Genomic DNA, 15,243 nt, shown 5'->3' with positions numbered 1-15,243 from the left:
AAGTACACTGTAGCTGTCTTCAGACACTCCAGAAGAGGGAGTAAGATCTCATTACGGATGGTTGTGAGCCACCATGTGGTTGCTGGGATTTGAACTCCAGACCTTCGGAAGAGCAGTCGGTGCTCTTACCCACTGAGCCATCTCACCAGCCCCCATGTACTCCTTTTATAAGACTATATGCAAGAGAAATGAGTGCAATATTTCCCAAAAGATTTGCACAAAAAATTTTATAATGGATTTATTCATCACAGTTCTAACTAGAGACTGCCCAATATCCACTGACTGGGAAAGCACATAACACATAGTGATATGCTTGTTATAATGATACCATAAAGTGTTTTAAAATAAAAAGGCAAACTACTGATATCTATGATATTGTGCTGAGAGAAAAAGCTAAATGAAGAATACCCATATTCATTCAACAGTAAAAAACCATAACCTTTAGGAACAAAGCTGTACTGGATGCAAGAAGCACATGAAACCTTCTGGAATGATGGGCATGTCCTTTATCTTGAAATGTCGACTCATCAGTCAACCTACTGCCCAATGAACCAGCTATTTGAACGATGGCCATCTGGGCACATCTAGGGTGGTATGTAAGTCGCACCTTGATTTTGCTTACTATCACACAACTATCAACAAGCAAGGACCTTGATGAGGTTCTGTCTGTCCATTACTGCCCACAGAAAAGTCCTGTGGAGAGACAGTGCTCTCCCAGGTGGTGACACCAGAACTCTGTCTTCTTCAGACGGTATCACAGGCACGGAGCTAGGCACTTTTGTCAAAACGATGACACATCTGCTGTGACACCTTTTTTTCTGTTCTTAAACTGGAAGGGACAACAAGGAAACTGGGAAGCAGTGGTGGCTCCAGGTCACACACCTTCACTGCTGACCCTAGTGACACCTTGAGGCCTTCATTTACCTTCTACCCTGGAGGAGAAAGGCAGGCAGGCAGGCAGGCAAGCTGTAATTATTCCAGAAAGAATCTTCCAGAATGAGAAGTGGTGAGAAAACAAAAGGGGAGTTGATTTTGCTGCTGTCTAAGTGTGACCTTCTGCCAGGTTTATTTGGGTAGAAATGGTTCTAGAACTAAGCAGCAATCTGGACCCAAGAGGTTCAGAATCCTCATTACAGTCAGCTTGAACTGAATTCTGGATCCAGAACAATGCTATGTCATGTAGAGAGGCACAATAAAGGGGAGCTGACTGTTACCTCGGGAGTTTGGGCGATTTGCTAGATCTGGAAATTTTGGGAGACTTCTTGGCAGCCCAATCATCACTCAGTTCAATATCACTGGAGTCTGAGCAGTTGCAGCTGTCAATCACAGTAGAAATTAAGCTGTTCCCGTAGATCTCATCTGTAAGAAACCAATCGCAAGGTGTAAGCAACTGTTACTGCTAGACAGCCCGACTTTATGGGCTTCCTTGTTAAGTTAGAGGTTAAAATATTAAGAAGCAGTCCTTTTCCTTTTACATTTTTTATGCTCTGTTCTAAAAAGAAGTAGGCAATTTCTACTATTGTTATTAAAATGGCTGATATTTTAGTGCTCTGGAAATATACAAAATTGTTCACTATGTCAAAAGTTGAAAACAAAAAATTTACTATCAAGTACAACACTCAGGTGACCACCTAGTCTTGTGTGAACATTCAAGAAGACTGAAAAGCCGGAGGGTTCACCCATAGACTCCTCGGATCCTGCTTCTGGCTTTGGAAGGCCTAAGCAGGCCTGAGAATCTACCATCTTGCTGGGTCGGGTCTGTGCCACAGTCTCTGGGCAGTTCTGTCTAGAATAACAATTCTAGAGTTGCCATGGGCTGTCTAGGGCCTAAGAGTGGGCCCACCTGGACCTGAGATGTAATCCTCATTTCTTAGCACATCCCTGCAGTGAGCTACAGCTCCACGGGAGCATGTCTGCACTCTCTGACCACCTATACCCTGGGCCCCCTGACCAGAGGTACAGCTGGGGGCAGCTTTGGGAGCTGGAACAGCACTTCAATACGGAACCATACCCTGACCTCCAGGCTCATGACCATGGCCACCAGACTCAAACTGAAGGAGGAACAAGTTGAGGCTTGGATCACCCAGTGATCCTTGGAGCAGGAGACGCCCTCCCTTGGCCAGGCTGAAGCAGTCTGAGCAGGTGATAACTCTTCTCTCCACAAAGCCCTCTGCTGCCAGCTACAAGCTGCAAGTACAGGCTCCTCCCCGTCAATCCCCGAGGCCTCCACCAGCTGTAGGCACACACTCCAACAAGGAGCACAAAAGCTGCTTCCCCCAAATGCCCCTCCCTTTCAGACTCCTGGCTGCACCGAACTCAATGGTGGATGCATTCCAGAAACCTCAGGGTCAATGGTTGAATACCTGTGTGCCAGGACAGATGACACTGGACAGAAATGGTGTGGCAGAGGCTGAGTCTCCACCTAGGGCCTCCACTAGAACCTGCAGGGCCACACACGCATAGGTATGGATCTAATTCTTTTCCTATGCTTCAGGCTAGCTATCAACAGAATGTGCAGCACAGTATCACCCTGACTTCTTGCTTCCTATTTCCATGGCATGATTACAGACTAACATATACTGCCAGAACCACCACTTCCATTTCCCAAGACTGGTTAACACTGCTAGCTCCCCCACCCCACCCACCCCACCCCACCCCCGTGACCGTGATCATTCATTTTGTGCCAATGAGTATTTTATTTTATTTTATTTTATTTTATTTATTTATTTATTTTTTGTACTTCTGAGGCACCTCTTGGGGATTTAGATTTGGGAGTGGCTTATTGATAAAATGAAATTGTTGATGAATAATTTTTTTTTAAACTGATTCCATCTGGTATAGTTGACCCCTGGCAAGCACTGAAAGGGAGACTCTGAGCAGTGAAAACTTGCAGTGGTAGATTTGGGTTGCTCTCTGTGTACTTCATAAGGAAGCCGTTCCTAATAACTTTGCTACTTGGACATCAGAAGAAAGATTAGAAGCTCAAAACAAAGGGTTAAAAAAGGGACAGTGGGGCTGGAGAGATGGCTCAGCAGTTAAGAGCACCGACTACTCTTCCACAGGTCCTGAGAGTTCAATTCCCAGCAATAACATGGTGGCTCACACCATCTGAATGGGATCTGATGCCCTGTTCTGGTGTGTCTGAAGACAGTGACAGTGAACTCATACAGATAAAAATAAATCTTAAAAAAAAAAAAAAGAAAAAAAAAGAGCTAGGCAGTGATGGCACATGCATTCAATTCCAGTACTTGGGAGGAAGAGGCGGGCAGAATTCTGAGTTTGAGGCCAGCCTGGTCTATAGAGTGAGTTTCAGGACAGCCAGGGCTACACAGAGAAACCCTGTCTCAGAAAGAAAACAAAAACAAAAACAAAAAAAACAAAAACAAAAGTACAATGGACCAAGCACAGAACTGTAAGCAGACACTGCACACAATCACACACCTGTTCTTTTTGCCATCTAATCCCCATAGTCCCGCCTTGTGCTTATTAACCCAGGATAGTCTTGACCTTGCTACACAGCTGAGGATGACTGTACTCTTCAACTCTTCCTAACTGTTAATTCCAAAAGGTAAGGATACAGCCATGTCACACCATGCCTAGTTTATGGGAGAACTGAACTCAGAGTTTTGTGTGTGCTAAAGAAACACTATATAGACAAAGCTACATCTCCAGCCCCCACAATGATAATTCTATCTGTCAAGACACTTGGTGAACATTCCCAGCAGTAAATTACAAAATTAAGTACATAAAATTCTCCCAATGAACCCAGGTCTCAAAACAGACCTCATTAGTTAACAAAAAGAGAGAGTCCAGGAACTCAAGAGTTAGCTACACCTCTTAGGTGCTTTTCGTTGTACGGTTCCAAGGGCCGTATGTTGAGAAATAATGCTGTGGAGTCTAGGAAGGGTTAATCAGCTTCTCATGCCGTGACAGTCCTGTCTTGTCAAGGTTACATGTCACCTCTGTCCTCTGAGTTACTTTGTATATACCACTGAGTTGCCAATTAGTCACACTGTGCCTTGTGACACAGCTTCTATTTCTGTCATGAGGTGTTTAAATTTGATGAACTTTTCAAGAGCTTAAACTGTCCTGCGCTCCAGCAGGTTCACAAGGGGCTCACATACCACAGAGTGGGTGCTGACTTGGTGTTTGCAGATTCACTTTATACCTTTAGTAATAAAAAATTTAAGATAAAATACCTCATTTCCCGCCAGGTGTGAGTTCCAGGACAGCCAGGGCTACACAGAGAAACCCTGTCTTGAAAAACCCAAAAAACCAAACCAAAACAAAAACCAAAACCTCATTTCCCAAAGATGTGTTAGCAACTAAGCAGCCTGTATTTGGTGCGAGCTGGCAAGTGTGAACATTCAGAAAGCCCAGGCATGCCAGGCAGGTAAATCTGGCCTTGGGAGGGTACGGCCCCCTCTGCAGAGAGCGGTCAGGCACGTGGGGAAATAGGCAAGCACTTCACCTAGGAGACCTTATTATCAGTCTTGACCTGGGGTTTCAGAGCTGTGCCTGGACAAGGTTCCTGGGAGAGCAAGATACAGTGAGGAGTGTGCAATCTCTGGGGAAACTGCACTCTGAAGCCATTTCCTGCAATTTCCCATTGTCCTTTCCCTCCTGACTGCATGACCTCAATTCTTCTCCTTGCTCCCTCTACCCTTGGTACTACTAGCTGATCACGTGCATCAAAACTCAAGAAAGATGACAAACAGTCACAGCTTAGAGCTGAGGCTTATTGCTTTTAACTTTATATGGGAACATGTGGTGGTGGAGAACACTGCCATGGTTGCTGTGGTAACGTCTAGGACGCGGCGCAGTAAAATACTGGCATCAGCAAGTGAGGCTGAGGGCAAACACAGCCACTGCTTTAAGAACTGAGAAGACCTTGGTCACACATGCTATGACAGCTTCAGGGACACAGCAAAGGAAAAGACCAGTCTGAAGGGTGAACTGACACTAGGAAGTTTAAGAGTATTAACTAATGAAACAAACCCAGTATGAATAATGTTGTCTCAAGGGCTAGTGCGACAAAGATGACCAGTTTCTCCCTCCAGAGCAAGCAGGCTCCTGACAAGGATGACTGCAGTGTGTGAAGTAGGACACTATGAAAGGTGATGGACACCAAGGCCAATGTTGTGCCTTCCACTGTGGCAGGGGTCACATGAAGGTTGCAGAATGTATAAGCTGCAGGTGCTCATAGGTACATGTACATTCGGCTGGCAACTAACAGACACACAAACCGCACAGCTCCTTCCTAAGGTGGCCTCAGTCTAGATCCTGCAGAGAGGCACCTTTAATATATCTGAACACTGATGCTTCATGTCACGTCGGAACCATAATGGGTCTGTAAGAAACTTTCACTAGAACAAACTGAAAAACCAAACAGTGGATTAGCAGGGCAGAGGCAAGAGTCCAAGACTGAAAGTGGCTGTGGGCTTGAAAGTCTGAGCTCCGTCACTGTCCTGGGAAGGCAGGGACTTACTGTTTTCTCCTTCCCCCAGGACTGCCTGCAGGTACTCACTGAGTACTTACCCAGTGGCTGTGAGAGGGCCAAAAGGCTATACTAGTAGCTTTCCCTGTGGTGGGAGCTGATGTTTCCTCAACCTGACAGCAGGGAGTGCTCTGAAATCCTCCCAGCCAGGGCGTTTGGAAAACTGCTCACTTAGGGGGGAGCCAGGGAAGGGAGGAACGTCAACAGTGTGCCACACTAACCACCATCAAACAGTCTCAGAAACTGGTATTCTCCGTGCATGATTTTAAGGGTGATATTTCACAACCACACAAGAACGGAGTCTCAGTCCCTACAGCAAAGGGCCTACCTGATTTGCTGTCTGTCCGAGGGTCCATAATGACAAACTCTGGCCGCAGTTTGCTGATGCGCCTCCCCTTGAGAATGGGCACGAGCCCTCCCAGGTACTCTAAGTAGAGTGTGTAGCAGGGCCCGCCGACCTCTGGGTCATCCTCTGTGCGCTTCATGGTGCAGTGCAGTCGTTCATTGCCCGCTGAAGGGTAGCTGACAAAGTCTCGCATGTTGTTGGGGTCTGGAATCGGGGGCTAGAGGCAGGACACAGGTAGAAAAAGCAGATCTGGGATCCCAGAAAGAAAACGGGCAGGCACAGAGCAGACTGGCTTCTGTCACAGATGCTCTGGCAGAGGATAGGCTGGTAGAGGTCATCTATGTGCTGCAGAAGATTACTCAAGGCTGGGAGGCGGAGGCTTCTAAACAGCAATTGGGGTCCCACACTGGACAATGAACTGCAACCGGTGACAGTTCTGACACCTACTTTTTCTGAGATTTCACACAAGAGTTGAAAACTCCTAGCATATTATCAATACTGTATGGCAGCTTAGAAAGAAAGACCCATCAGACTCAACACTAATGTATTAGGAGCAAAGTGACCAAGTAGTCAGTCTAGAGCTGTAGGAGAGACAAGGTCCTAAATGGACAGGGCCTAAGGACAACAGAAGCCCAGTATGAGTGGCGACTGGCTGGTCTATTTCACATATTGTCACTTGACAGGCATTTTATTCAGGATGACAGTCTGCATAAAAGATGGCTGGAAACTGCACTATGTAGGAGTCTCACTCAGTACAGTGAAGAGGAGAGCAAGCCCGAGGACTGGTCTGGATTGAATCCTGATTAGTCTCCTAACTAGCTTCAGAACAAGTTATTTCCCTCACATAAACTTCTTTCCTGCTTTATCAAGAGGAAACAATGTTAGAGTCAGCCGGAAGTCAAGACTAAACAAAATGTCTTCATAAAGCACTTGTTGTACTGTCAATACTATATATTTAAACAGTTTGCCTTTTTGATCATCAGGTTGACACAATAATCAAGCTGGCCATGAGAAAGGAAGCCCCCACATCGAGCAAAGCTCACATGGACGGACACTAGCGGGAATGCCAGGCAGGCTGCAGAGACAGGAGAACATACGGGTTTCTCTAAGTCCACGCAGCCATCCTCAGGCACTCTAATGGAGAAACGGGAAGTCTCTGCATTACCTCTGGTACCCTCCCCCACCTCTCCTGTTTCTTGTGGTAGAAAGGCTAGGAAGGGAGAGCAGGAAGATCAGAAGGGGAAGACTACCTTAATAGTGGGAATGAAGGCAGTGGAGAGGTAGGAACAGAGACGAGGGGGCAAGGTCAGCTTGTTAACATCCTTGTCTTCTCGAAGAGTGCTGGCGATGGCCTGTTGGCACAACAGCTGGAGACTGGACACTCGGTGTTCCACACGAACCACATACAGGGCTGGTCCTGAAGCCATAAGCAGCCTAGAGTCCCGATGGCCCCAACAGATGGAGATGATAGGGCGCTATCAAAGAAAGAAGGCACATGGGGCGTGGGGCACACAGTTAAAACTCATCTTAGAAAAATAAAGTTATTTGCCAGTTTTGAAACCATGAGTATTCCAAAGCATAGTAGAGTCTGAAATGGTCCCTAAGGTACACTCATCAATTCTTCTTACTACAGGGCTGGCCATCTAGATCCTCAAATTATCCGGTGTTGGTGCCCATGAATTAGAAGGTGATAAAGAGGTAGACCACGTGACCTTTTCCCGTTCTTCCATGAGACAATACTTCAGGGTCAAATTAACACTGGATATGGGGCTCCGAGTCAAGAAACTGGGGGACTAACTTTTCTTATGAGCTGAGCAGGAATGTTAGGAAGATTACAGGAGAAGGTAGTACGATGGTGCTTCTGGGACCCCAGGAATAAAGCCACCACTGTTCTCAACTGTCCTCACAACAATGGGCCAGGCATGGCAAGCAGACGTCTCTTTGGCAAAGGGAGAGTTGGAGAAGCAGAGTTCCTAAGGAAGAGTCTAGGACTGAGGATCTTTGAAAACTCAAGCTGCAATCCAAATGTGTGGACGTTACAAACTTCTTCTACTGAAATAAATCTCAAACTCAAAAGTATTATCTAAGAGAGAGTATTATATAAGCCGAGCAAGGAGGGCTGAGATAATGGGCTGAGATGGAGAAATGGTGAGCTCTGTTCACACTGATCAGACACACTGAGTCCTGATTTAATGAGGTTTCCAGGGCTGCAGAGATTACAAGTGGAGATGTCAGATCATTTATATGAATGACAGTAACAGAATTTTCCCAACACTTTAGTGACAAACACTGAGATAAAAGGAACACAGAAAGACTGTTCCTTAACATAGCCCCTAGGGTCAGCTAATCCTGGTCTCAACTTCAGAAAGCAAAAGCAAGGCTGAAGATAATTTATCTTGTATTTTTATCCATGAGGCTGGGCCATAGCTCCCCCACCAAAGAAGATCATGCATTTATTAGATATGGATCCAGGAACTTAGGTCTGAGGGAATCCTAGAACATTTCAAGCTGGGCTTCTACAATGAAATGATTCCACAAAGGGTAGACAGACCACTGAAAGAGGGACCTGTTAACTCACAGCAAGTCATACCCATTGCTAACAACACAGCAGAATAACACTGTACATGTGCGTGTACATGCATGCACGTACATGCATGTGTGCGTGCGTGTATGTGTATGACCATTAAACTACATATTAGGACACAGTGATTCCAGTACCACCAAACTTACACATTTGTTTGTTGGAGGTCCTGGGACTCACACTGCGGAAGCACACTATAACTGAGCTAACTCCCCAGCCCTTAAGCTTGGTTTGAAAGATACCTGTTTATCCTTTACCTTTGCAGCCTGTCTCCCACAGACATTCCTATCAGTGCTCAAGTCCTCAGCTTGTACAGCCTGACACACTGGAGCTGGCTGCACACGTGACTTCTTTCCTGAAATGTTCTGTTCCTTTTTGAGTGATGAATGGACCTGCCAGGTCAGCAGTGCAGGCTGGGCTGCAGAAGGCAGACTCCTGCCCCTTCCCTCTAGCTCTGCTTTCCATGGAACTATTTCTGAATGACAGTTAGTTATACATCAGATACCCTAACCTTTTATTTATACCAAGAATTTATACTACCAATGCAGACTTTCAAGTACACGCAAGCTTCAGTAGCCGCCCATTTCACAAAATAAGCACATCTTCCTGACCGGCTCCACTCTGCTGTCACAGTGAGTAACGGCACGCATCGTCTTACAGTCCTCTCAACTGGCACACAGGCACTCCTGTCCAAGTCAACACCTGAGGAGAGGGGAGTCAAGAGGGCCGAGCTAATAAACAGGGAGAACCACAACTCTTGGCCCAAGCTAGGAAACGGTGCTTAACTTATTACAAGTGGCCACCTCTCCTAAGTCCTGGCATCTGTGTCACTCAGAGAATCCACTACATGCCATTCAGTGAGTAACGAGCCCCATTCTCTCCCTAGTCCATTTGAGTAAAGGCTACTTTACTCATCAACAACAACAAAAACATGTTTATAGAAAAAGCTAAAAGAACAGGCAGGACAAACAGGTTTCATAAACAGTACTGGCCAATGAATGGCAGGAAAAAAATCCATGGGTTGGGGGTAACAAACAAGGATGTACCACCACCAAGTCTGAGTAGATGGACGGCAGGAGAGGCAGGGCCGCAGTGCGCCCGCAGTTCAGGCTGGGCAGCATGGGGAGTCAACATCAAGGAAGAGAAGACACTGAAGTACTGCACACTAGAGGCGTTATGCACTACAAGAGCTCAGAGAGAAGCAGGTCATAATCTTTTGGGCAGATTTAAAACAGTGTGTTATCATATTGGTGTTAGGGATAAATTTCTTTGAACTGAGAAAGCAAAGCAAGACACTCTCTACCCTGGTGATGGAATGCCAATGGGACATGTACTCTAAGACACAATCATGAGGTATGTCTCAGTCCTGAGCTTACAAAGTCTGAAACTCCCCATCCTCTCCTATTTGCTGGTATGGACACATTTGAGTGTGTCCTCAGACGCTGGAAAATTAACCCTCAGAGTTTTAGGGTGTGACTGTTATTTGGACATAAGACCTTTGAGAGGTAAACTGGGGTTAGAATGGGTCATGGAGTGAAGCTCCTTGAAGGCACAAGTGGTGTTATATGAGGGAAGGGACTCCGGCTGGCATGCTTGCTCTGTCTTGTATGTGCTGCCCTCTGCCTGCTGTGATGATCATCAGACAGCCTTCAGCAGAAGCTACACTGACCTTCCTAACTCCTCCTGACTCCAACACCCTCCATCTGCTTTATCGTCATGTTCCAACTTCCTTCTGCACGGATTCCTCTCAGTTCACCACCCCGCAAGTGCTGCTGCATCCCACCTCACCCCTGCTTCCCAGGTTACCCGGGACTCACACGGAAGCTGTCCTTCCTTTCCTTTCCCTCCCGTGCTCACGGCTCCTGCTGCAATCTCCTTCCTGTGCATGTCCTCCAGGATCCCTGTGCTGTCACCAAGCCCACTTCTCACCTTGCTCTTGTTCAGTGTGTTTATCGTAATTTCTCCCTCTTCTTCTCCTTCTCCTTCCTTCTCCTCTTCCTCCCCTCCATCCCCCCCCCCCAGGTCTTGGTTGTTTATAAGTATCTACTTCTGTGTTTCACGTTATGTCCTGCTCCTTATTTTCTTTGTAAACCTTGCCAGATTACACAGCTAAAGTTCAGATATTTTACTCTACTTTAGAAAATATCTTGTTATTTAGTTGTTACAGCAACGCCTCCAGCACCTACGGCAGTGGTTCTCAACCTATGGGTTGTGATCCCTTTAGGGTCATACATCAGATATCAGGTATTTACAATACATAACAGTACTAAAATTACAATTATGAACTAGCAGTGAAATAATTTATGGCTGGGGGCAGGTCACCACAACATTAGGAATTGTATTAAAGGGCGTCAATAGGACAGCTGAGAGCCATGCTGTCTTAGAACAGCACTTAACACAGATGACTCCAGAAACACTGGAAGACTGGAAACTCTTTTACAGTATAGCTTCCACTGTTATGATGAGACCACTCAACCTAAAAACTCCCAAATCCAGTTCTGCCATGTCTACATTCACCTGCTATCCTGTTGGCTGACACGGTTCTCTTAAACAGTCCCTTATGGCACTCTATCCTCTCTGACTGAGCGCTGCCCTCTGCACTCTAAGCACAGGCTCTTCTTTCTTCCTTTGCCTTTCCCACTGTTCACTTCGCACAGTCCAGCTTCACTGCAACCACAGTCTCTGTGCAGGTGATGAGAAATCTCTACCTCTAACCTACTCTCGTCTGATTCTAGTTCCACTTCCTAATTACCTACACACACACACACACACAGCTGAACCTCTACTCCAAAGTCAGTAAAATATTCACTGAGACTGGAGGAGAGATTGACTTGATTTCTGAGTGCAGTCCTGACATTCAGAGAACCTCAGCCCTCAGGTGGTTCCTTCCATGTTAGTGTGTAGCACTAACGGACAGGAAGTGTGCCTAACAGAAGAACTGGTCCATTCACATCTCTCTGATGCTCTGCACCTTTACAAACAGCCATGAAAAATGTAAGGGTGTCCTCGATTGCACACAAAGTTTCTGAATGAGGTTAGGAGAGGGGCCTGCCAGACATCAGATTCCCATAAAAGCAAGTACTCCTTTTACCCACGTTACCACAGCATCTAGAAAGCAATTCCAACGCAAAATCTAGAGCACGGATCTGTAATATTTATGAACTTTCCTTTAACGGCCTTCTCAGGTTTTGGTGGGAGGCACTAACATTGTCTTCTTGTTTACTTTTTTTTTTTTCGAGACAGGGTTTTTCTGTGTAACCCTGGCTGTCCTGAAACTCAACTCACTCTGTAGACCAGGCTGGCCTTGAACTCAGAAATCCACCTGCCTCTGCTTCCCAAGTGCTAGGATTAAAGGCATGCGCCACCACCGCCCAGCTTCTTGTTTACTTCTTATAAAACGGTCCGTAAACAAAATAGCTTAATTACAAATGAGCAAATTTCTTGAGAGCCATCTCTAACAACACACAAATCAGCAGTGAGATGTTCTCAGTACACTGTCAGTCAACCAAGATAAGAGCCACAATGAAGGCACACCATACCCACTATGACAGCTACTGCCCATGGCCAAACCATACAAGCACAATGTCCAGAAGACACACATGAAGACAGAGAAACTGTGAGTTAGAAAGGTGGGAGGGAATGTTTAAGCAAGCAGCAGCAATGGAAAATGGTAGGTCAGCCAAAAAATTAAAAACTATCACAGTGAATCTCTCGGTACATAGCCAAAAGAACTTAAAGAAGGGTTGAGATATTTGTGCACCCAAGTTCATAGCAGCATTATTTATAGTAGTCAGCCAGGTATGGAGGAATTTGCCTTTAACATGAGCACTTGGGAAACAGGGATGAGAGATCTCTGTGATTTCAAGAACAGCATAGTCTACATTATCAAGTTTTAGGCCAACCTAGGCTACAAAGAGAACCCCCCCCCCACCTCTCTCTCTTTTTTAAAAGATTTATTTATCATACGTAAGTACACTGTAGCTGTCTCCAGACACACCAGAAGAGGGTGTCAGATCTCATTACGGATGGTTGTGAGCCACCATGTGGTTGCTGGGATTTGAACTCAGTAACTTTGGAAGAGCAGTTAGTGCTATTAACCTCTGAGGCATCTCTCCAGCCCCAACCCTGTCTCAAATAAAACAAAGGAACAGCCAAAGATAGAAGGAACTCAAATGTCCGTGGTGTATAAGTAGGCAAACAAAGTGTATTATATTCACATAAGAATATCTACTTGGCCATAAAAAGGCAGGCAAGTTCACCCTTAACACGGTAACCCAGGTGACCACTGTATAATGGACATTGTGCTCAGTCAAACAAGCTACATGTTCTCTGATGCTATTTCCCAGGGCACAGAGTGTGATTCACAGAAACAGGACACTGTGCTGCACAGATCTGAGACTTCCATTTGTCTCCACCAGGACAAAGAAAATGACTGCCAGACACTTGTAGAAAAGGCTCTGGAGCAAACCGCAGCCTTGGCTTACAGTGTTTGTTTCTGACAAGCCTTTCCCTCCTGCTCTGTGTTTTTTTCGTGCAGTCTAATATTGCCCTCTGAGATGTACTCTGAAGCGCTTCTCAATTCTGTTTCTACTTTTCTCTTGTTAACTTCATTTTTGTCATAGGAAGAAATTCTCCCTTACAAACAGCTATGTGAAGACCCAGAATTCATCATCTGGGCTTTTCCTGAAGCAGGTTCCTATATTAACTCTGCTCGTTTGATTTCAAAATGGAATCGAGCATTTTGGTTAAAAAGTAAAAGCTCCTTTCTTCCCTAGTTCCCGGGTTTACAGGCCAAGAATCAGTTGGGAAAAAGATTAACATAAAGCTTGCCAAAGCTAATTACAGTAAGAAGAACTAAGTCATGATTATTTACCAAAAAACAGAGCACAGCAACCCACTGCATGTTCAAGTGTTCTTACCTGTACAAGCGTGTCCAGGGTGAAAATGTGCTCTCCTCTAACATTGTAGAACTTGACCATGGCACTCTTCAGAAGAGGACCATTGGGCAGTTCACTGAGCTGTGCCTGCTGCTCCATCCCAGCAACTGCCAGTAAGTCTCCCTGCGTACACCACTGGGCCACCACCTCTGCAACCACACAAAAGGGATGGTTAGCACGAGGACACAGCCCTCCTCAACAGCCACATCGTTCTGTCTTCAGCAGCTTAAAACACAACACCCAAACAAAGCCAACAGAGGCTCTTCAGTCTTTCTTTCCTGAGGGTATACTTTGTACAAGATAATAATACTCTTCTAAAAACAGGAATTTATTTGGATGGCGACTGCTGTTCCTTTGGAACATAACTAATTCTGGGTGAAAATAATTTCTAAGAAAACCTACAAGGTAAAGCCAGGTATGGCAGCATGTGCCTGTAAGTCTAGGTACTTGGTAGGTGAAGGCAAAAGGGTCATAGTTAAGGCCAGCCTGGGTTATGTAGCAAGATCTAAAAATTAATATATAGCATATATAGAGATATAGACATATAAATATATAGGCTAAAAATAAGCAAATGCTGGAATGCTGAATATGTACCGCCAGTATCATCATTCCCACAATAAAATTGTAAGTAAGGTAAGACCTATAGCTGAGTCATGTTCTATTAGGACTTTCCTACTGTGTTCTCCTTCATGCCCATGTGTGACTAAAAGTTTATGTATAAATTCTCCAATTAAAAAATAGATTGAGGTAAACCCCAATTAGTAGTTGATATTTGGGGACCAATGGCATAAAGTTGAGGCCCTGGATGCATGTGTGCACAGGAGAGCTCTGACTTTTTGCTGGACACTGATGATGTGAAATAGAGAAAGAACAAAGGCATTCCTGCTGAGTGCCAGGTAGCATGAGTGGAGAAATCTTCTTACTAGAAATGAGATGCCTACCTACAAATGGCTAGTGAATGCTGCTTCTAGTATAAGCAACTCCTTATCTCCTGTTGATAAAAAGGATAGATAGATAAGATAGATGATAGACAGTCAGACACCTATTAGCACTAATAAGATGCACAGGCTCTTGCGCTTCTCTCAATGCCTTCAAACTACCACCTGGTTACACAGTTCTCTGAAATACAGACCTATTTTGTAGAGAGGTTGGACTAAAGCACTGAAGTGCTCTGATCACAGCCACACAGATCAGAACCCAGGGCTAGAATTCAGTGCCCACCCTCTACAGGTCGCATGTGATCACACTTCATGTGATGGGAAGACTGTGATGCTGCAGCAGCTCGAGCACTCTGCAGTAGCTGAGTTCTTCACCTGCTGGAGAAGCCAGAGAGCACTCCCTGAGGCAAGGCAGTCTCCTGGTCCTTTCTCATTGAGTCAGAACAGAGTAGAAACTAGGAAATAGCTCAAGAGCTTCAAACAGAACAGAAAAGGCTGGAAGCACTGAAACCATGCAACTACCAATAAACAGTATTTCTCATATGAATTAAAATCAAACTGGAAAACAAAAAGAATTTGTTTGTTTGCTTTTTGAGACAGGGTTTCTCTGCAGAGCCCTGGCTGTCCTGGAGCTCAGTCGAAAACAAACTTTTTAAGAAAATCAAAGAACTATCCTGGTTACCACGATTTCCAATACAAAAGGAGAGGGAACTGGAGGACATATCTACAGGGTGCTCTGCACACCTGATGCCAGATCGCGTGTCTAGAGAAAAGCCAGTCACAGCTGTGAGACTGAAATGACCTGCTCTGGATGACAGCATTCTGCACACAAAGAAACTAGAGAAAGTAAGAGTGAAGCAGCAACAAGATGACCCCGCCAGCACTCCCAAGATGGGGGAGGGAGATGGCAACCCTCCCAAGGCCCTCATCTAACCCACCTTGCT

At 45.4% G+C, this 15,243-nt stretch overlaps 1 protein-coding gene across 5 annotated transcripts in view; it reads right to left on the bottom strand.

Moving 5' to 3' along the window:
* The window catches only part of Tulp4 (TUB like protein 4), a 139,642-nt gene that overhangs the window by 19,075 nt on the left and 105,324 nt on the right, over positions 1-15,243 (bottom strand). For all 5 annotated transcript variants that reach the window (XM_029471020.1, XM_021185717.2, XM_029471019.1 and 2 more), the window contains 4 exons: positions 13,344-13,510; positions 7,094-7,318; positions 5,826-6,060; positions 1,215-1,359 (listed from right to left, as the gene is read on the bottom strand). In XM_029471020.1, coding sequence (XP_029326880.1) covers positions 1,215-1,359; positions 5,826-6,060; positions 7,094-7,318; positions 13,344-13,510 — 772 coding nt within the window. The remainder of the gene's footprint in view (positions 1-1,214; positions 1,360-5,825; positions 6,061-7,093; positions 7,319-13,343; positions 13,511-15,243) is intronic.

Source organism: Mus caroli, chromosome 17, assembly GCF_900094665.2.
Source record: "Mus caroli chromosome 17, CAROLI_EIJ_v1.1, whole genome shotgun sequence".
NCBI classification, from domain to species: domain Eukaryota; kingdom Metazoa; phylum Chordata; class Mammalia; order Rodentia; family Muridae; genus Mus; species Mus caroli.
This window is presented reverse-complemented; position numbering and strand designations above follow the sequence as displayed.